We start from the raw sequence: 22,922 nt of genomic DNA on the forward strand, positions 1-22,922 counted from the left end.
CCAAAGGCACATCCCTCTGCTGGCTGTATCCATGCGGGAGACTAAAGAGACTGAGGTCCTGCGCAATGGCTCAGGCATCTGCCAGACCAGCCTTGAAGGAGGCTTGCTTGTCCGAAGGGAGGTCGGGCAGAAACTCCCCAAGCTCCCGCCACAGCGCATGGTTAGCCGCAGCCAAGATCACGTCTGTGTTGGCTTACCGCAGATGTAGCCATGAGATAGAGTAAAATCACTTTCTCAAGGACTCCTTGGAGAGGCAACTGGAGGTGGCATCCGTGGAGGAAGACGATGAAGACTATGGTTTAGAATACAATGAGGCCACAGCCACCACAGGGGAACGGGGCTGCAGTATGGAGGATTGGCTTCCCGTCCGTTAGCCTAAACCTACTGTCGAACTTCATTCTTTTTTGTTTATTGTTTGCTTGTTAGGCGCTTATACGGGAAGCACATGCTCTTTTGAAAGCGCCCACATGGCAATAGGGAGGGGACAAGAGATGAGAAACAATTAAAATACATAAAACAAATATTAAATACAGTAGGGAGGCGGGGGTAGCACGAACCTACTATGCCTTGCGAGTGTTCAGAATGTGCAAGTGCAAAGGGAATAGGATAGGTGCTGGGGTGCTCATGGGTGAGAAACAGGTGAAGTACAATGTAAGTTAAGTGCAAGCCTCCAAGGGCGGAGGGTGAGCCGAGGCAAGTAATGAGGATAGACAGAAGGTGGAGCGATTCGATGTGGGAGCTCAGCGCCCCGAATACCAAACAAGCAACTGTGAGATTAGCAGAGGAGAGAGGGAGGGAAGCAGGAGGTAAAGAGGAAGGTCTTGAGGATCTTCCGGAATTTAAGAAAGTCCTGCTCAAGAAGAAGAGGGAGGGGGAGGCTGTTCCAAATAAGAGCCAAATGAGGAAAGCGATCAACCTCCTGCCCTCTGTTTAGTGAAACGCTTTACACACAATTAGTTGGTGGCAGACGAGAACAGCGGTCTAGAGGGAGAATATTTAGTGAGCGAGAGTTGCAGATAGCGTGGTCAGCGGCCCCAGACAGCCTTGAGGATGACACAGTGGATGATACAGAGGAATTTTAATTTAATCCGTGAAGCATCCAGGAGCTAATGAAGACTTTTTTGGGCAGGAGAGATGCAGCCAGTGGGCTTGTGGCCAAGGATAATTTTTGCTGCTCTATTCTGGATTAGCTGGAGGGGCGCAGAGTGGAAGAAGGTAGATTAAGGAGGAGGCTATTGCAATAGTCAACCCTAGAGAGAAACAGGGTTCGGGCAACATTGAGCAAGGTGAGAAAAGGTAGAATTCCTTTGAGAAGGAAGAGCTGAAAGTGGGACTTCTTGGCAATGTCCTGAGAGATGGGTCAAAGATGACTGAGATTTCTGTCTTTAGAAGGGAGAGCAGGGGGAGAGCCCATGGAAGAAGGCCAGAGGGGTCCCAATCCGAAGGATCTCAGTTGTTCTGGCATTAAGGCAGAGATCATTGGAAGTGCACCAGGCCTGGCTGGCAGAAAGGCAGTCGGGATGATAGAAGGTGCAAGAGGGTCAGCAGGAAGTTTGAAGAAGAGTTGTGTGTCGTCAGCATAACACTGGAAGTTGGGGGAGAAGGAGGAGACAAGGAGTGCCAGCTGAGTAAGGTAGATGTCAACGAGCCAAGGCAAGACAATAAAGCCCTGGGGGACACCACAGGTGGAGAAGGAAGTAGGAGAGAAGGTGCCCTGGATGACTTGAGAGGAGGGGTCAGTTAGGAAGGAGGTCAGCCAGCCTAGTGCCCGCTCCGAGATACCAAGGGTGTCATGGAGCCTTTGTATGAGGATGGAGTGGTTGACCATGTCAAATGCAGAGGAGAGATCAAGAAGGAAGAGGACAGCAGAAGAGTTGGAATCCAGGGATCCGTGCAGTTCTTCACGGGTGTTCAGAAGAGCAGTTTCTGTGCCTCTGGATGCTCGGAATCCAGATTGATGGTCGTGGAGACAACCAACAAGTTCAGTGTGAGAGTTGAGTTGGGACAGGGCCAACTTCTCCAGCAGTTTCCCTAGGAAGGGGGTGATGAAGATAGGGCGGTAGGTGGCTGGACAGGAAGGGCTTACTGACGGCTTTTTAAGGAGGGGGCGCACATGGGAGTGCTTGAGGGAGGAGGGGAAAGAATCCGTAGCAAAGGAGTGGTTACAGAGATCAGCGAGAGAGCTAATGTTGTCATTGATGGTTCTGGATGAGCAAGGCGAAACCTGTTTGAAAGAGACGTTCATGGAGCGGACAACTCTGGTGACTTTTTCAGGTGAGACACAGGAGAAGAAGGAAGGAGGATGGTGAGTGGCCAAGGGAGGCAAGGGGTAAGGGATGGGTTGGGAGAGTGACTGACAAGGCTGTTCAAGATGCCCTGGGTTTTGGTGGTGAAGTGAGTGGCAAGTGTGTTGCAGAGGGCCTGAGAAGGAATAGGGGAGGAGGATACTGCGGAAGTGTTGGCAAGTTCCCTGCAGATTTTGAAAGGTTCAGCCGTGTTGTTGGCTGCACCAGATACCCGTGCCTGAATGTGGGCCCTTTTTTAGGCACGGGTAGAGTCTGTATTGCCTTTGGAGCAGGCAGCAGGCCACTTTGTCAGAGGATGAGCCTGAGGTTTGCCACTTCCAATCTGCAGCTCTGCACTTTCGTTTCAGGTCTGCAAGTTCGCATTCATACCAGGTGTTGCGCTTAGAGGCGGGTTTCACGTGGATCCTCATGACTGGGGCAACAATGTCAATGGTTCTGTTGATGGACAGGTGGAAGGTGCTGTGTGCAGTGTCAGTGGTAGAGTCTGAGTTGGGAGGGCAAGTGGGATAAAGGTGTAAGTGAAGGCAGCAGTTGACACTCGTTCTATCAGACGGATGTCCCTGAACGAGGTTGGCAGGGCCTTTGGAGGAGTGGTCACAAGGTCATAGGGGCCATGTGGAAAGAATGAAGAGAGTGGTCAAACCAAGAGAGGTGTGACCAGGGGAGTTGAGAGAGGGAAGTCAGAGTGGATGATGGCATCCAGAGTGTGTCCAGCAGAGTGGGTTGGACCAGAAGGGAGAATAGAGAGGTGCAGAGCTAAATGAACAGAGTAGATGCTGTGCCAGGGAGTCCAATTGGATGTTAAAGTCACCCAGGAGCAGCAGGTTGGAGGAGGTTGAAAGTAAGGAGGAACATAAATCACCCCATTCAGAGAGGAACAGGGAAGTAGCGCCTCGAGGCTGGTAAATGGTAGCAATGGTCAGGGTAGAGGAGGGAGAGAAAACCAATTTGCATACTGTGCTCTCAAAGGAAGAGTAGAGGTGAGTGGGTAAGATGGAAGAAGGAACCCACTTAGGGAAAATTAAGGCAACCCCACCGCCAGCACTGTGAGGTTGAGTCTTGGAAATGATCTTAAAGCCGTCAGATAGGAGGGAGTCAAAAGCGGTGACTGAGCTGGAAGTGAACCATGTCTCAATAAGAGAAAGAATGGCAAGCTCAGTGTCTTCAAGAAAGAGGCATATGTCAGCAGAGTGTTTGTTGCTGAGTGAGCATTAAGAGTCGCCAGTTGGAGACAATCTCTGCCTTTGAAGGTTTTTTGAGGTGGAGTACAGGGGCGTGGTACTTCAGTCAGAGGTGGGGGGAAGTAGCGGGAGAAGGAAGAAAGTTAATGAGGGATGGCAGGGTCCGGTCAAAGAGAAGGAGGATGGCCTGAGGACCCTGAACCAGGATAGCGTCAGTGTGGTAGACATTAATGATGCAGCGTGATGAGAAGAAGCCTGCCACTTGGTACCACCATTAATGGGAGAGGATGAGAAATCTATAGGTTTGGAGAGGGGACAAAGAAGAGGATATCAGTGAAGATTTCTCCGGAGGGTTAACGGAGATAGGCGTCTGCGATGGGAAGGCCAGGATTTGCACCCAGGATGTCTTTTTTGTGCTTTTCTAGTCTAGATTTTGAAAGAGAGGGAAGATAGGTGATAATGTAGCAGTTAGAAAGGATTGGAGAGATGGAGAGTGCCGTCTCAGTGGCAGAGGATAGATGTGAGAAGGGAAGAGAAAGAAAAAAGGGGGGGCTCCAATGCACACAGTAACACAATGCAGTGCAGCACTAAATGGATAAAAGATGTGAAAGCATACCCACCTAGATTCGATTTTTAAAACAGGAATACAATGCAGTGCAGAACAAAATGGATGCAAGATGTGAAAGCAGACCCACCTAGATCCAATTTTTCAAACAAAAATACAATGCAGTGTACACAAGGATGCGAGAGGTAAGGCGAAAAACACAACGTGAGATGTAATTACCAAATGTAGAGCACAGGGTGCAGTGTCGTAAAGAGAGAAAGTCCAGGGAGAGGCAGTATAGGAATGGCAAAGTTACGGTTCAAGAAGATAGCTTGAGGAGGCAACCGGACAGTTCAGCCATCACTCACTTTTGTGCAGAAAAACAGGGGGCCATGGTCCAGGTTCAGGAGTAAGACGTACCCACGAGGCTGCAGCATTATTTGTGGGACGGCAACAAGTTTGTTTGTTTGTTTATTCATTTGTATAGCGCACCAGACCCGGGGGTATTCAGGCGCGAAAGCAAAAAGAGGGTTGTTCAACTTACAGGTTACATATTAAACATGGAGGTACAGCTGTGATTACAAGGCTGTAGACATGTGTACAAGCAAATATACAAATATACAAGATGAGCAGAAAGCAAAGCAGATATACAAGATAAACAAAGTCCCAGGTGTCAGTGGGGGGAGGTTATGTGTCATGTTCTTTTAGCCATTGAGTCAGATTGGATCCGAATTGCCGGTAGGGGAGATCTTCCCTTAGAGCAGGGGGCAAAGCGTTCCACTATTCTCCTGCTTTAACAGCGAAGCTGCTCCCACCAGATTTAGTGAGTTTGAATCTGGTTACTAGCAGTAGGTTGGAGTTGGCTTTCCTTAAGGGGCGAGAAGCTGTTTGTCTGGTAAATCTGTCTGTAAGATATTGCGGAGCTGCGTGGTTGAGGCATTTGTGTGTAAGGGATGCTGTTTTAAGGAGGAATTTGTCTTTTGTGGAGAGCCGGTTGGTGGATCTCCTAAGGTCTGATATGTGGGCGCTTTTAGGGAAGTTTAGGGCGGCTCTCAGGGCATTATTTTGGAGTGTCTGTATTTTGGCGATGATGTGTTTGTTGCTGCCTATGTAGAGGGCGTTGCAGAAGTCTAACTTCGACAGGATTAGTGCCCTTGCTAGGGTGACGCAATTATTGGGTGAGAGGAAGGGCTTGGCTGCTCTGATTAACTTGCAGGTGTAGGAGGTGGCTGAGGCCATGGCACTCACTTGTTTGCCAAAGGTGAGCGTGGAGTCTAAATAGAAACAGAGTGTTTTAACTACTTTAGCCACAATAATGTTGTTCTTGTCAATTATGAAGGAGTTATAGTTGGGGCCTAATTTTTTGATGTTAGAGGAGGTGCCTAGAATGAGGAGTTCGGTTTTGTCATCATTCAGGCATAGTCTGTGGGAGGATATCCATGCCTGGATGATGAGGTAGATTCTGTTCACAAAGGCCAAATCCTTTTCATAACCTCCCGTCAACGGGATGAGGATCTGTGTATCATCTGCATAGTTTGTGTAGGCGATACCTAGACCGTCTAGATCATCGAAAAGGGGCTTTGTGAAAATATTGTAAAGGGTGGGCGATACACATGAACCTTGGGGTACGCCGCATGAAATAGGTGTGGTGTCTGCAGCTGCTAGGGGTGAGAAGACTTGCATTGTCCTGTTGTTTAGGAAGGACTGGATCCATGCGACTGCTTCATGGGAGAAGCAGGCTGACGTGACCAAGTGTTAGCAGAGTATTGCATGGTCTACCAGGTCGAATGTGGCAGAGAGGTCAAGGAGTAGTAGGAGTGAAGTTGTGCCTTTATCTCTTAGTGTATCTATTTGTGCCTTAAGGTCTAGGAGTGCAGTCTCGGTACCATGCTGTGGTCTGAAGCCTGAATGTCGAACTCCTAGGAGGTGGTTTAGTTCCAGGTGGTGCTGAATTTGTAGATAGGCTACTTTATCTAAGATTTTCAGTAGGAACGGCACAGTGGTTATGGGGCGGTAATTGGAAGGGCTGGAGGGATCCAGGGTTTGTTTTTTGAGGAGGGGGGAGGACCCAGGACTGTTTCAGGTTGTTAGGTATAGTGCCTGATGTGAAAGAGAAGTTTATAAGTTTAGTGATGAAGGGTGAGAGTTCACGGGCGGCATCTTTTATGATTTGGGCTGGACATGGGTCGCCCTGGCAGTTGGAAAGGTTTGAGAGTGAGGATGACTTTCTCGACTTCTTTAATGGAGACTTTACGAAAGTAGAAGGGAGGCATGTCCAGTGTGGGTGGAGAAGGGGTGCATTTCAGAGTTGGTGGTGAATTGGTAATTACCTTGGACGGGGTGCCTGTGTTGACAGTATTTGGGCCAGTTATGGTAGCTTTTCTGTTACTGATCTTTGTCTGAAGCATTATCAGGTTGGCAAGGGCATTTTGTATGCCTATGCACCAGTTCTTATCCTTGAGGCAGGAATCAGGGGTTTGGATGGGGGATTCTACTTCCTTTAGGATGGCGAACAGTTCTTTGGTGTTAGATTTAGCTTGAGTGATACGGGTATTGTAGGATGTTTGTTTCGCAAGGATGATTTCTTTTTTGTAGAGTAGCTAGTTTCTTCAAGTTGTTTTTGTTGGTGTCTGAGGGGTCTGATCTCCAAGTTTTTTCACTCAGGCATTTCTTTTGTCTAATGTCTTTCAGTAGGGGTGTGAACCAGGTATTTAGGTGTTGGCAGGGTTTGCTCTTCCTAATTTTCAGTGGTGCGATAGTGTCTAGAGAGGCTAGCATCACTTCATTGTACTTTTCTACCATGGTGGCAGGATAGACTGATCTGAGATGGAATTTAAGGTGGGGAGGATGAGGGGGGATGAGATTTTCAAAGGTAATATTTTTTTTGTTTCTAGTAGGTGCGGTGGGCGCTAGGATGCTATTGTTTATGGGTGTGGAGGCTTCTAGTGTGAAGGATACCATATAGTGGTCGGACCATAACTGCGGCTTTATGGAGGTGATAGTAGTTGGGCAGTTATGTTCGGCAATCCAATCAAGAGTCCTTCCTTTGATATGTGTAGGTTCAGTAATCTTTTGATTAAAGCCTAGTTCCTCAAGGGTGCTGTTGATTTGTAGGGCATTGGGGTCACGTGAGTCATTGAATCCGAGGTTGAAGTCACCTAGGATGAGACATTGAGTAGAGTTTTTTAAGTTGTCGGAGAGTAGGTTTGTGAGGTCTTCCTCAGAGGTGCCTAAGGGGCCTGGTGGTCGGTAAATCAGGTGGAAGGTGATGGTTTGATTGTTGGCAATGGTAAGTTTGGCTGTGAGGGATTCACAGGAGTTGGTATTAAGGGGTGAGCAGAGTCTTAAGGCTAGATTATTTTTGACAATTATAGCAAGGCCACCGCCTCTAGACGTGGTGCAATCCATGCGTATAAGAGTGTAATTAACTGGGATGGCAAGCATGATGGCTGGTCCTGCTGTGGGGTGGAGCCACGATGGCCAGGTGGTCTAGGTTCTCGTTTTGCATTGTGTCCGCTATTTCGGTGGTATGGGCTACCATAGAACGGGCGTTTATTAAGGCAGCTTTTATTCCAGGTAGAGTAGATGGGGTAGAGGGTGGTTGGACATTGTGTTGGCGTTTTGGAGGGGAGGTGGATTCTCTAAAGATGCGACTGTTGAGTTGTAGTCGGTGTTGGCCAGTATTATCTGTGTGCGAAGGGATGTTGGTGGTATGCGTGGAGTGCTTATTGTGGTTTAAGGCGGATTGGGCATTAGATAGAGGGTCATAAATTCTTGGGAGTCTGGCGCGAAGTCTTAGGTTTCGCTGTTGGGGGCTGCATGGTTTGGTGGCCATGTTGGCTTGCTCCAGTGGTGCACTTCCCTGAGGTAGCTGGTTCTGTGGTTGGGATAAGTTCATGTAGTGAAGGGTGGTTAAGTAGAGGACAGTTCTGAGTAGAACTGTGTAGAGTAGTGGTATATACATAGTAAGCTAGTGTAGGTGGGTTTGGTATGCTGGCAACCTGAGCTTTGATCGTGCAGGCGGAGATGGGTGAGCACTGTCAGGACGCTATGGGGGAGTGGAGGCAGCCTTGGCGCAGATTTGCTAAGGCAGGGACGACTGGTGGGCTAGTGGCTAGTGGACGGATACAGTCAACCTAAATGCAAGTTAATGGGGCAGACAGCCTACATACAGGATTACTGAAGCAGACATAGCAGAGGTGGGCTGGTGGAAAGATATAGGGAATCTAGATGCAACTTTACTAAGGCAAACCTAAATATGAATTTTCTAACACAACAGCAGGCTAGATGCAACTTTGCTAAGGCAAACCTAAATGCGAATTTGCTAACACAACAGCGGGCTAGATGCAACTTTGCTGAGGCAAACGTAAATATGAATTTGCTAACACAACAGCAGGCTAGATGCAACTTTGCTAAGGCAAACCTAAATGCGAATTTGCTAACACAACAGAAGGTGAGCAAAGATAGGCAGGTGGACAGATATAAAAAAACCTGAATGTAACTTATCTATAGCAAGCGACCTAAATACAGATTTGCTAAGGCATGCAAAAGTGGCTGAGCATTGGCTAGTAGTTCATGGGCATTTGTACGCAGTTTAAGTGCAAATTTGTTGGAGCATGAGGGTGAAAGCGAAACATTGGAAGGCATCTATTGTGCATGCATAGGCAGCCAAATGCAGGTTCACTGCGGCAGGGAAAGGTCAACAATGGAAATGCGAGTGTTTACAGTGAAGAACGCGGGTGAATGGGCCGGGTAGTAGACTAGCAACCTTTGTGTAAATCGGCGTATAATAGTTAACGGCAGAGGAGAGGTTGAACATAGCAATATAGGGCACACATTATATTGTCAATATATGATCTCAGTGCTTAGGTACCTGAAGGTGCGTAGCGCTATATAAGTGTCCAGGTAGGCTTCATCATTTATAAAGGTCCAGGATGAGTCAACGCAGCAGTACTGGTATTTGGTTGCGGCTGGGGAGGGGGGCTGGCCCCACGCGCCGCAGTGCGCAAACAGGGGCAAAACAGGTGCTTTTCTTGTCGGCGCTTCTCTGAAAGGCGCCGGCTTCCGCCTGCCGGCGGATATGCCTCGTTAAATGGGTTGCTGTTGTTAGGCATTTTAGGTGGCGGGGAACGTCTGATTTCGTCGGACTCTGTTAGATAAAATGCAGAAGTGAGCCGGCGGTCTGGCCGAGGGGCAGGGGTGCAGATCCACAGTAATTCAGACGGTGAAATGTGGCACAAGCATTGTGCTCATCTGTTGGGGTCCTGTTGGTGCTTTTGGAGGCACGGTAACAGGCATCAGGGAGGGGCTCCTGCCTGCTCCGGAGGTCTGCCTGTAGTGCAGACCTCCGTGGGGGCCCATCCAAGTCTGGACAGGCTCAGACAGGGGTCTTAAAAGTGGGCCTTGAGAGGGGCCAGCTTTCGCCTGCCGGCTTGCCCTGATAGATGTAGATGAATAAGAAATACCCAATCAGAGAGTAAGGCGGGCTCCTGCAACAAAGGATTTGCCATGCAAATAGGGTGGCGGCCATCTTGGTGTTGCAATGTTCTTGATAAACCCAGTAACCCAACTGGGCTTGCTTTTAAGGATTTCAAGTGTGCCCATATATTGCACTAGGGAGGCATGTGTTGGTAGCTGAGGCCCAAGTGGGCTAGGCACCTAAATGTAAGGCAGCACTTTCAAAAATATATATTTTTTTTTCCAAAAACAAACACTGGGTCTGAAAATGCAGGGAGGTTACCTGGTGGGTTGTAGGCATCGTAGGGAAGAGAGGTTACCTGGCGGGTTGTAGGCAGCGTAGGGATGGCGTCCGCCGAGTCTGGATAGAGTAGGGAGAGTGTGGAGGAAGCGAGCTGCCAGCTTCATGCAGCTCGAGAACAGTGTTGGCCCTGGGATTCAACCAGACCTTCCTGTAACGCTCACCTGGTTCCCACAGAGGCGCGGCGTCGAAGGCGCAGAACTCTGAAGATGGACAGGAAGGGCCCCTCTATTCTGGCTTCCCTGGCTCGTTGGATACCCTCCTGTACGTGAAAAGGGAGTATTACCAACTGTGGAACAATGCTCAAGCCTCCCACTCCCTTCCAACCCTCCACGATACCTCCTCCACGATTCCCCGTGAAGCCTCACCTTAGGGTTTGGAAGGATGAGGTCTCCATCCTGCTTCTGATACAGGGGCGCGTTGAAACCCAGTTACTTCACTGGATTGAGGATTGATGGGAGTTCAGGTAAGCTTGACTGTTCAGGTAAGGCGCTGTAAAAGTTCTGTTCAAAAGTTCAAGCTTAATAATAATGTTCGTTGTCTAATTGCAGCAAGCGCTAATGCTTATGTCTTTTTCCCCTTAGGGGCCGGGGTTCGGAGTGCCGGAGATATGGCGCCGACCCGAAGTGAAACAGTTCTGGATGAGCGCTCAGGTAATGTCTTTGCATTCGCTCATTCAATGTCTTTGTCTTTTTTCCCCATAGGGGCCGGAGATGCGGCAGGACCCGAAATGCAGTGGGAATAATCCAACAGGTAAGACTTAAAAGGAAACTGAGCTTTCCTTATTCCTTTTCTCCCTCTCACCTTTGTTCTTGTCTTTTTTCCTCTAGGCGCCGGGGCGTAGCTGAATCCGGAAGATCGCTGCTGAAGATGGAAGCGCCTTGCAAAGGTGAGTAAAATGCAGCGCTGCAGCGATCGAAACGAAATGCCTTTAAAATGTCTTCCTTTTCAGGGCCGTTGGAGAAATGACTCCGGGATGCAGATTTAGCAGGTAAGGGCTTTTCTTCTCCTATTCTCTTCCTTTCTCCCCTTGCAGGTGTTCCAGGGTGCTGGCAGGCGTGGCTGAAGTCAGGATGCAGGAGCTGACACGGTGAGCGTCCAGCTGCTAGGTGCAGAACAACGCGAAGCATGTGTGGCTGTTCGGGTGGGGTTTAAATAGCCTTGGAAGAAGTTCCTGGTATGTATCCTTCCACCAATCAGGTATGTATCCTTCCCCGACCACACCCGGGTGGTGAAGTAGTCCTACGGGTTAAATAGTCCCATTCAGGCCTCAAGAGGGCCTGGATGAAGCAGCAAGGTCTGCATCAGGTAAGTGTGCACCCAAGCACTTAAACACATATCCTCTTCTATGAGCCTGGCGCCTAAGGCGCCAGGACTGGGGTCCGCTATGAGCCTGGCGCCTAAGGCGCCAGGACTGAGTCCAAAGGGCCCCGACTTGGGCCCGCTGAGACTTCCCTGGGGAAAATGATGTCTGCCTCTGGGGTTGCTGGGCCCGGCCTGGCTACTTAGAGGTAGGCATCATGACAGTACCCCCCCTCAAGGCCCCTCCAAAGATCTTTTCCTCCGGGGGTTTTGGTTTGTGCGGGAATCTTCGATGGAATCTTTGAATTAATCGTGGTGCGTCAACATAGTTACTGGGTTCCCAAGATCTTTCCTGAGGTCCATATCCTTTCCAATCAACAAGATAGAAGAGTTTCGACTTAACTATCTTGGAATCTAAAATGTCTTTCACTTCGAATTCTAATTCTCCATCAATTTGGACAGGGCCTGTGGGCTCAGACAGTCTGGTTCCAGGTTGTACTGGTTTTAGAAGAGATGCGTGAAAAACGGGATGAATCCGCATGTTGGATGGTAAATCGAGTTTAAAGGCCACTGGGTTGATAATAGCTTTGATGGGGTAAGGCCCAATGAATCTGGGATTAAAAGTTCGCTGACCCTTGAGGGGTAGATGTTTAGTTGCTAGCCATACCTGATCTCCTACTTGGTAAGGAGGAGTTTTACTTCGGTGCAAATCAGCGTTTTCTTTATACTTTTTCTTGGCTTGCTGTAAGTGGGTTGTAGCTTCTTTGAAGGCTTGGGTTATTGTGGAATGTAGGTGATTTACTGCAGGCATCTCCAGGGTCAGAGGTGGATCTAGGTCAGAGGTCCGAGGATGGTGACCATACAGGGTATAAAAAGGAGTCTGTCCAGTTCCAGAATGCACTGAATTGTTGTATGCATATTCTGCAATCCAAAGGATGTCCTTCCAATTCAACTCGGATTGGTGTAACATGCACCGCAGATATTGCTCGAGAGTCTGATTGGTTCTCTCGGTTTGTCCGTCGGTCTGGGGGTGGTGGCTGGTGGATAACCGCACGTCTATTTGTGCTAGTTGGCAACATTTCTTCCAAAAGTGGGAGATAAATTGACTTCTACGGTCTGAGACTAATATGGAAGGGAAACCATGTAACCGCACTATATTTTCCATAAATTCCTTGGCCAAGGTGGAAGCTGACGGCAATCCTTTTAAAGGGATAAAATGGGCCATTTTGGAGAATAGATCCACTATTACGAGAATCGTGTTGTAACCACCACAAGGAGGCAGGTCACTTATAAAGTCCATTGACAAGGTGTGCCAAGGTGCTGGTGGAATGTCCAAAGGTTGAAGTAGGCCGGCTGGCCTTTTCTTTTGACTCTTATTTTGGGCACAGATTCCGCAAGACAACACAAATGACTATGTCTTTTCTCCAAGAAGGCCACCAGAAGTGGCGTTTGATCTTTTCTTCTGTTTTCGCGATACCGGGGTGTCCTTCCATTAATGATTCATGATGACGGGTAATGACAAGTTCCTGCAATTCTTTACTTGGCAGAAATAACCGCTCAAGGAAGTAGGGTAAATCATCCTTAACGGTGTAGTGAGGACCCTTTTGACTCCATTCCAGTAAGGCAGAAGAGTCAAAAAGCTGTTTTACTTGAGCTTGGATGTCCTCAATGGTTTGCAATGAAGTCAAGCCCAGAATTCTTTGTTCCGGTATGATTGGCACAGGTCCTAAACTCGAATTGGGTTCTTCCATGCCTATCTGGGATAAGGCATCTGCCTTACCATTCTTGCAGCCAGGGCGATAGGTAATTACAAAATCAAATTCCGCAAAGAATAAAGCCCATCGGAGTTGTCGCGAAGATTGAGCTTTGGCCGTCTTTAAATACTGCAAATTTCTGTGGTCCGTAATTACGGTGATGGTGTGTCTTGCACCGAGAAGATAGTGACGCCAAGCCTTGAAAGCTGATTTAATAGCCAGTAGTTCTTTGTCGGTAATTGCGTAATTGAGTTCAGGTGGAGAGAATTTTCTGGACCAAAAGGCTACAGGGTGTAGTTGGTTAGTTTCTGGGTCTCTTTGCGACAGGACAGCTCCCATGGCCGAACTGGATGCATCGGTTTCCACGATGTAAGGGAGATCTGGGCGCGGGTGCTTCAATACAGGTGCAGAGGTGAATTTGGTTTTCAGGTCCTGAAAGGCTTGTTCAGCCTCAAGAGTCCATTCAAAGCGTTTGTTTTTCTTTAGGAGAGCTGTGATGGGTTGAACAGTTCGAGAAAATTCCGGGATGAACCTTCGATAGAAATTGGCAAAGCCAAGCATGCTTTGCACTCCCTTCACAGAGCTAGGAGATGGCCATTTGAGAATGGCGTCCACTTTCCGCGAGTCCATTCGGATTCCTTGAGGTGTCAGGATGAATCCGAGAAACTCCACTTCTGTGGTATGAAAAACGCATTTTTCGAGCTTGGCAAATAATTTGTGCTGGCGCAATTTCTCAAGAACTGCCCTAACATGGTTTCTGTGATCAGATTCTGAGGAGGAATACACCAGGATGTCGTCAATATAAACGATGACACAAACATCGATAAGTTCCCGAAGAACATCATTCATGAAGTACTGAAAGGCGGCAGGTGCGTTGCACAAACCGAAGGGCATTACTTGATATTCGAAGAGCCCAAATTTGGTGCGGAATGCAGTCTTCCACTCGTCGCCCTCTTTTATACGTACCAGGTGGTAAGCTCCTCGGAGATCTAGCTTGGTGTACACACGAGCATCTTTTACTTGGTCGATAAGCTCAGGTATCAGGGGCAAAGGGTAACGATTCTTAATCGTTATCTGATTTAGGGCGCGGTAGTCAATACAGGCCCTAAGGTCTCCTTCCTTTTTAGGTACGAAGAACAAAGCGGAAGAGACTGGTGACTTTGATGAGCGAATGAAACCATTGGCCAGGTATTGATCCAAATACTGGCGCAAATGCAGGTTCTCAGGTTCAGTAAGAGCATAAATCCTACTACAAGGTAGTTGTGCATTGGGTACCAAGTCGATTTGGCAATCGTAAGATCGATGGGGAGGTAAGGTGTTAGCCTGCTCTTTCTGAAAAACGTCTTGGAATTCTTGGTATTCAGATGGTAGCTGTACAGGGGTGGAAGTTACAGAGGCTAGACCCATAGCTGGATTCCTTGGGTAACAGGTTGGTTCACAATCAGGAAAAGTTATCTTCTTTGCTCGCCAGTCTATTCTCGGATTATGTGTTTCTAACCAAGGGATTCCAATAAGTACTTGAAATTGTGGGGCCTTGATCACATCAAACACGATTGCTTCCCGATGTCCGTCCTGACCCACCAGAGTGATTTCAACTGTGGAATGCGTTACAGGCCCTGAGGCTATTTCGGTTCCATCAACTGTAGTAATTACATCTTGGGTTACTTTCGGGCGGAGATGAAGCTTAATCCTGGAAGCCAATTCACGGTCTATGTAATTTCCAATAGCTCCACTGTCTATGTATGCTTTTATAGCATGCAACTGCTGAGGCTGTTTTGGGTTCACAAGCACCATTGGAATGACAAAATGCGAGGTCAAAGAGTTTGTTTTCAAGCTCGGCAAGCGGACCCCTACGCTTGTCGGGCTAGGTCGTTTCCCGAACCCGGTGTCAATAACTCGTTATCAGTGGCTCCAACCACCTTCTTGGGTGGTTTAACTGGACAACTTTGAAGAAAGTGACCGGAAGTTCCGCAATACAGACAAAGTTGCATTTGTCGCCTTCTCTCTCGTTCCTTCTGCGTTAATGGTCCTTTAACACTGCCAATTTGCATAGGTTCGGAAACGTCAGTACTTTTGGAGTTAACGTGGGTCTTGATAGGTACTCTGGTTTCATACTTGAGCCGATCTGCTTTTCTATTTTGAAGTCTGTGATCAAGTTGAACCACTAAGTCTATGTAGTCTGCGCAGGCCTGGGGTGGATCTACTATCTGAGCTATAACATCTTTAAGCTCTCCGCGCAGGCCTCGATGAAACAATGTGATCCTTTTGTTTTCAGGCCATCCGGTTTCCACAACTAGTCTATTAAAGGTGGCAATATAGGACAAAAGATCCTGATTACCTTGTCGTAAGGATAGCAGTTCGTTGTCAAGGGCCTGTCCCTGCGAGTGTCGAGCGAACAATCTTTCCATGCTGGCCTGGAAGCCCTGGAAATCCCGGAGAATGGGATCATCCTGATTTACCAATGGAATAGACCAATCGGCAGCACAGCCACTGAGGTAAGATAGTACAAAGGCTACTTTGGTCTGGTCGTTGGGGAAGGCCCCGGGCCTGCATAAAAAGTGTAAACGGCATTGGTTCATAAAAATGGCATATTTCTTGGGATCCCCCGCAAAACGTTCCGGCGGGGCCAAAGGCATGTGTCCAGGTAGATTGATTTGTACCGGGTTATTCGAACCCATTGTTGTAGAAATATCTCCGGAAACAGGTAAAGGAGTGTGCTCTGCCTGGCCCTGCAATAACCTTTTGGCCAGATCAGTTCTTTCCTTGGATAGGATTAGTTCCCTTCTGAGAGCATTAGTCTCCTGGCGGGCTGAGTGCACTTCTGCCCGTAATTCCCCTAAAAGATGGGCCAGCTGATCTGTCTCGGAAGTCTCCATAGCGCCCAGGTGGGAAATTGTGGTAAGGCTTCGCGTTCTGCAACGCTCACCTGGTTCCCACGGAGGCGCGGCGTCGAAGGCGCAGAACTCTGAAGATGGACAGGAAGGGCCCCTCTATTCTGGCTTCCCTGGCTCGTTGGATACCCTCCTGTACGTGAAAAGGGAGTATTACCAACTGTGGAACAATGCTCAAGCCTCCCACTCCCTTCCAACCCTCCACGATACCTCCTCCACGATTCCCCGTGAAGCCTCACCGTAGGGTTTGGAAGGATGAGCTCTCCATCCTGCTTCTGATGCAGGGGCGCGTTGAAACCCAGTTACTTCACTGGATTGAGGATTGATGGGAGTTCAGGTAAGCTTGACTGTTCAGGTAAGGCGCTGTAAAAGTTCTGTTCAAAAGTTCAAGCTTAATAATAATGTTCGTTGTCTAATTGCAGCAAGCGCTAATGCTTATGTCTTTTTCCCCTTAGGGGCCGGGGTTCGGAGTGCCGGAGATATGGCGCCGACCCGAAGTGAAACAGTTCTGGATGAGCGCTCAGGTAATGTCTTTGCATTCGCTCATTCAATGTCTTTGTCTTTTTTCCCCATAGGGGCCGGGGTCCGGAGATGCCAGGAAGCGGCAGGACCCGAAATGCAGTAGGAATAATCCAACAGGTAAGACTTAAAAGGAAACTGAGCTTTCCTTATTCCTTTTCTCCCTCTCACCTTTGTTCTTGTCCTTTTTCCTCTAGGCGCCGGGGCGTAGCTGAATCCGGAAGATCGCTGCTGAAGATGGAAGCGCCTTGCAAAGGTGAGTAAAATGCAGCGCTGCAGCGATCGAAACGAAATGCCTTTAAAATGATGTCTTCCTTTTCAGGGCCGTTGGAGAAATGACTCCGGGATGCAGATTTAGCAGGTAAGGGCTTTTCTTCTCCTATTCTCTTCCTTTCTCCCCTTGCAGGTGTTCCAGGGTGCTGGCAGGCGTGGCTGAAGTCAGGATGCAGGAGCTGACACGGTGAGCATCCAGCTGCTAGGTGCAGAACAACGCGAAGCATGTGTGGCTGTTCGGGTGGGGTTTAAATAGCCTTGGAAGAAGTTCCTGGTATGTATCCTTCCACCAATCAGGTATGTATCCTTCCCCGACCACACCCGGGTGGTGAAGTAGTCCTACAGGTTAAATAGTCCCATTCAGGCCTCAAGAGGGCCTGGATGAAGCAGCAAGGTCTGCATCAGGTAAGTGTGCACCCAAGCACTTAAACACATATCCTCTTCTATGAGCCTGGCGCCTAAGGCGCCAGGACTGGGGTCCGCTATGAGCCTGGCGCCTAAGGCGCCAGGACTGAGTCCAAAGGGCCCCGACTTGGGCCCGCTGAGACTTCCCTGGGGAAAATGATGTCTGCCTCTGGGGTTGCTGGGCCCGGCCTGGCTCCTTAGAGGTAGGCATCATGACACTTCCGCGCCACCTGCAGGGCATCCTTCCAGAGGGAGATAACAGACCGGATCGTGGTGCATTTCCCCAAGACCTCTGCTAGCACACCCGATTCCTGGGGGGTCCTCAGGCAGAGGGACCCCCAAGAACTCCACCAGGCCCTGAAGGCAGTCATGAAAGGCCTTAATGGATGCCGAGCTCTCATCATCCTCGCCATCATCATTGTTATTGTCCCCCCCAAACCCTTTTCACAGACTGAGGGGAATCAGGGCCCTGGGACATAGGTGCCAGCGGGTCCCCCCTAGGCCCGGCGCCGCAGACAGGTCCAATGGCTGTTGAGGGGGAGGTGTTGGTGGTACAGGCGGAGGTGGGGGGGTCAAAATGACTGGTAAGACCTGAACCGGCACAGGAATCGGGAGTGCAGGAGGAACAGGAGGAGTACACAGAGGAGGGGGCCGGGATGGCGCCACCTGTGGGATGACCTCCTTCACAATGTCCTTCAGGAGCCCCTTCATCTGAGGGGAACGCATGAGGAAGAGGAAGCACTCGAAGAAGCGGTCCTTGCAAGCTGGTGGGTCCATAGGAGCCCAGCCCTCAGAGGCACCGAGCCTCTGCTCCTGGTCAAAGCGTGAGGCACCTGTAGCTATATGGATGTGATGCATAGATGTACCCCTGAGGGGACCAAAACCCTGCACCATAGCATCCGCTGCTGCTTCCAGAGGGAAGGGGGCTGGTATCATCCTGCAAAGCCCATTTCCGATGGCCTAAAGTACTGGCAGGCCTTGAGCTCGATCCAAAATGGTCTGTCAGGCTCTGCCACGTGCCGCTCTGCCATTTTTAAGCCTTGCGCCACGCCCTGGGTGGGGGGGCATGAAGGCCCTGAGCAAAGAGAGAACCCAGACAAGAGAGGATACAGCTTGGGTCTTGCACCTGAAGCAGTGGTGTCAACCTCAGAGATCACTCTGGTAGGTGCTGAGCCCTCAGCCGGATGGCCAGTAGTCATAATGCCTTGACTCATGACCTCGGAGCGAGCTCGGCAGCCACACCAGTAGTCATGCTGGATCGAGCCGAGGACAGACTCTTGAAGGTGGCACTTGACGATCCCTTACTCCCTGGGGTAGAAGAGGACGAACTTGGTCGCTCTTCCAAGGACAGCCTGATACGGCACTTGTGCCCCTCAGCCTGGGAGCCGGGATAGCCTCAGCCCTTTCCCGGAGTGTCCGGAAGAGCCCACAGAACTCTCTGCTTGGGAGCCGGTAGCCTTAGATGCCTCGAGCCTGCCAGAACCTGGAGACAAAGTTCTTAAGGTGGGGAGGAGGAGAAGTGTGGAATATCTCCCTCCACTGCGACAACTGATTCTTCAATGCCCTGTGTCTGAGAGCGCTGCAAGTCGAACATGCGTCCCAGCGGTGGTTAAGGCCCAAACACTCAAGACAGAGTGCATGGGGGTTCGAGGCCGGGAACGAACGGTCGCATGAGGCACAGCTCGTGAATCCTCCTGCCGCTGGCATGAGTCTGGGGATGCGAGGCACTGAAGGGAAGTCAAGTAAGAATTGAAAAACAAATGAGGAGCAATCGGAAAGCTAAAAAAAGTCTCTGCGCTGGCTGCCAGGTCCAACAACGTCCAAGTAGGAAAAGGGACCGAGTTGAGGCGCCGGGCCTCAGTGGGGCGTTCCCATACCTGAGGCCGCACACCTGCGCGCTGTACTAAATTTAAAGGGGAAGCCAATTGTTTCACTGCCAAAGATTCCATTACCCTCCCCATGTTGAGGGACGCCCACAAGGATGGAGGAAAGGGGACTGGATGTATGAGTATGATCAGGGAACAGAGTTCCTGCTAACCTAACCCACAATACACAAATGACCCATCAATATTAGGGAACTATAGTTTACATCATTTAGGAGGTGCTCCCATTTCAACCTGTTGCAAGGATCCTTTTCGCCAAAGTCACCAGTCTTCTTGCTCCGTTAGTGCCCAAAATATATTCATGCCACCTGTAAGAGGGCAGAAGGAGGACTGACACAAAGGTGGCATGTTTGGGGCTAAAGACTTTTATTGAATAATAAACAAAGAGAAAACCTACCTTTCCCTATTCCTAAGAGAGGCTTCCCTGCCTCAACTAAAGATCCAATGTTACTGTCATTATGTCTGTTAAAGTAAAAGTGTCCACTGTGAATCTATGTGATCACAGCACCGCTCATAATGTCGACAGTTAAATTGCTGACTCCCATTATGGCACAGTGCGGTGATCACTGTGCCCCGCATCCCCATAACCGCCTCACCCCCTACCCACTTACCTTTTCGGCAGCACACCGTGAAGTGTGCCGCCGTCTTTCCTCCAACCCTGCAGCATCAGTTCTCGCCCACTAACGTGGGTCTGAATTCGCATTGCAGGGTCCTTTTTTCATTGTTTTTCTTTATTGTCCCTTGCTACCATCTAATGGAAGCGAGGGACACCCCTGCAACCCCCGAGTCCCACTACACTGACAAATGGGAGCAGGGGACACCCCCGCAACCCTAGCTCCCATTAGTCAGTGTAGTGGGGGTCGGCATGTTATTACAGCGCAAAGGCGTGGTAATTAACATGTTCACAATTTTCGGGGTGACATTTTCGTATTATTCCTCCACCGTCCTATGTTAAGAAAACCTTACTTCTGTCCCTTACACTATAAACTAAGGAAAAAAGTAATACTGTACTAGTCCCGGGAAAATGTCTCCCTTCTCCTGGGTTATGGTCAAAGTTCCACACAATGCTTCTTTGGTGGGCCAGGAGAATGCCTCCCTTCTCCTGGCGTTCGGTCTTATATAGCTTGGAGGAATGACTCCCTTCCCCAGGCCACAAAGTTCCAAAGAATATTTCTTTGTAGACCAGGAGAATGCCTCCCTTTTCCTGGCATTCGGTCTAAGTCCCAAATTAGCCTGGGGGAATGACTCCCTTCCACAGGTCTGTTGGACCTTTCTCCCAGTCCGAGTTACCAGGATAATTACTCCCTTCTCCTGGTAATCATAAAACAAACTCTTACAACCAGGGGAAATGCCTCCCTTCCCCAGGTCTTCTCCTCATCAGGTTTCACACTTAAGGCACCCAACGGTCCCCATGCCTCTTCCATTATCTTGCTTGTTCCCGGGATGCTTAGACGGTTCTCCCTGGGGATCTATCTCCTACTCTGTGTGCTGCGGGGACGTCTCCATGTCTTGTTGCCTTCACCTTGCAGATCTCCAGCCCAGCTCTTGGACCGATTGTATGGACGCGGTCTCCTGCGTTTGTATCACTGTCTGCCAGCCTCCTTGTACCGTCTGGGCACCCTCTGGACAAGGAGTCCTGTTGTCCTCTTGACTCCAGGAACGGACTGGTCTCTGCCCCGTCCTGGCCTTCTCTGCATCTCCTTCATGCTTCCCGGGCTTCACAGTCTCTCGTCCTGGTTGACTGTGCCTCTCCGATAGGCAGTCCTTCAATGGTCTTTATCGCATAGGAGGAACCCCGTCTCCGTGGAAGTCTATACCGCTGCAGTTTCTTTTTGGTATTGCTCTTCTTTGTTCCGGTGTCCCACCTCGTCCCAGTATTTGGATTACCCATTTTCCTGATGTTCTTCTTCGCCTCAGTACTTCCCAGAGACTTGCAGTAGTCTACTGTCTACAAAGAGGTTAGCAAGAGAAGAAGAGGCTAGAGAGTGTGGGGGTCGGAGGGCTATACTCTGGATGATCATCCTTCACCCTGGGGTTGGCGGGAGGCGTTGTCCCTCCCCATGAGATCCTCATGCATTATATGACTCCCAGGGGGACTACCGGGCAGCAGACTTACCTCAGCTGGCCTCAGGGAAAAGGGCTCACACATGTCGTGAATCGTCATACTCCTTAAAGCCACAAACCCTTCCCTGCTCAACCAGTCACTAAGTACCTGGCATCATGCAGTTTATAGCAGGCAAAGACTATTCAAGGTAGACATTTTCAGAAACCAAAAACTAGTGATCACCAAAAATATGACAACTGAAACTTCGTAGGAAGTGTGATCAGAAAATGTTCTTAGTCAGGCTTTCAACATTCCCCATCAACAAGAAATTGATAGCATACACATGCAGTTACCCTAAAGTTACATTCCCAGCTATGAATTGCTTTCTGTTAGAGTTTTTAGCTAACAGACAACCATACCTGTGCTGCAGCCAGATTTTCTGCATCTTCTTTCTTACTGGTAGCTGGAAAAAACACAATGTTGTCGATGGTCTGGATAAGCTCCAGTTGTACAACACATTTAATTAATAGAGCAGCAAATAATTTCTGTTCTGGGACTTCTGTAGAAATAAACAGAGGAATATTCAGTTCAATCACAATAGTGAAAATATTACACATGAAAAGCAAATGTATTCAAATAAGCATAAAGAACTGGACCAACACAAAGATCAAAGAGCTTATCTAGGAATACAACGGATCACCTTTACTGCAAAAGCAAATGGCTTAGTAAAAGGGGATAGAAACAGATATTGGGCCTCATTACAACGAGTGCGGCCACGGAATGAACGGTGCCGGTAAGGGACCGGCACCGTTCATTTCGGGCCGCCTCACTACGAGGTCTGCAGTGGGTCCCGCTGAGGACGTCTGGTCACACCAGGCATCTTTAGCGGGATCCGCTAGCAGACCAGGGTGCTAACAACGGGCCTGTCATTTACGGGCCCGTTGTTAGCATCCTCCCCATTCCCATTGAGCCCTATGGGGGCTCAAATGGGAATGTGGTTGTACCGGGTCCTGGTCCCGGCAAAGGGAATTACCGGGCCCTCCAAGGTCAGAACAGCCCGGTAATTCCCTATTCCTGGAACCCGGACCCGGTTTCGGGGTAGCCATGCTACTAAAAGTGGCGTGGCTACCTCCAAACTCGTAATGAGGCCCAATGGGTCTTAAACGTTAACTGCCATTCTGATGGAGGCAAGTGAGAATGAAGGACAATCACCCGAGTGAACTGTCTGTGAGAAACCAGAGGGTATTCTCACACCTACACCCCCTTCTCAGGTGGCCAGGGAAAGGCCATCGCTTTTGAATCCTGAACCTGGGGTGGAGAAGCGAGGGAGGATCACCTGGGTGGAGGGTCCTTGGGGATTGGGAGTAGGGTGCACACAGGCGAGACTGGGTATCCCCCTTTCTCGATAGATGACCAATCTACCCCTCCCCCGGCCTTTATAGGCTACTATAAAACAGCTCAAATAATTTCCCCACATTTAACATCTGAAAGTACTGGGACCAGGAAGAGGCGACTAAGAGTAATGAACACTCAAAGGTCATTTGCCCACTTTAGTACTGGGACGAGGAAGATGCCTTCAGAGAGCTGTAAGGGTCAGGCATGTCCCTTTAACTATGGTCAGGCAAGTTTAATTACTGGTCCATACCTGCAACCTGTCAAATTGTTGCAGGTGTATACAGGGCGACCTGTGAAACAGCAGAGGGAGCAACAGGGAGACCTGTGTGGGAGAAACCAGCTGGGGACCCGTGACATGACGAGGCAGCCGTGGTGGTGCTGGCAAGGAAGCCAGGATACCAGCCAATGCCCAGAGGACTTGTGGAGCCCAAGGCACGCCAAGCCGTTAGGCCACCACAGCTGTAGGGGCCTCAGTGCTGGGAAGCAGGTTGCTGATCCTACGAGCAAGCAGGAGAGAAGAAGGGACACTGTCTGTGTCCATGCCGGGAAGCAAAGCCACTGGCGTGTGCAGGCGAACATCCAGAGTGCGAGCGGTGCTCGCAAAGGAGGGACTGCCGACCAGAGGAGAATGAAGGCAGCAGGATCCGCCAGAGAGGATGCCGTGAAC

General features: G+C 49.5%; 1 protein-coding gene across 1 annotated transcript in view; it reads right to left on the bottom strand.

Moving 5' to 3' along the window:
* Window positions 1-22,922, bottom strand: part of ARFGEF1 (ARF guanine nucleotide exchange factor 1) — a 1,973,034-nt gene that overhangs the window by 70,467 nt on the left and 1,879,645 nt on the right. The window contains exon 35 of the mRNA XM_069621149.1: window positions 21,280-21,419. Coding sequence (XP_069477250.1) covers window positions 21,280-21,419 — 140 coding nt within the window. The remainder of the gene's footprint in view (window positions 1-21,279; window positions 21,420-22,922) is intronic.

Source organism: Ambystoma mexicanum, chromosome 5q (assembly GCF_040938575.1).
Source record: "Ambystoma mexicanum isolate Mex_15411 chromosome 5q, UKY_AmexF1_1, whole genome shotgun sequence".
Taxonomy (NCBI): domain Eukaryota; kingdom Metazoa; phylum Chordata; class Amphibia; order Caudata; family Ambystomatidae; genus Ambystoma; species Ambystoma mexicanum.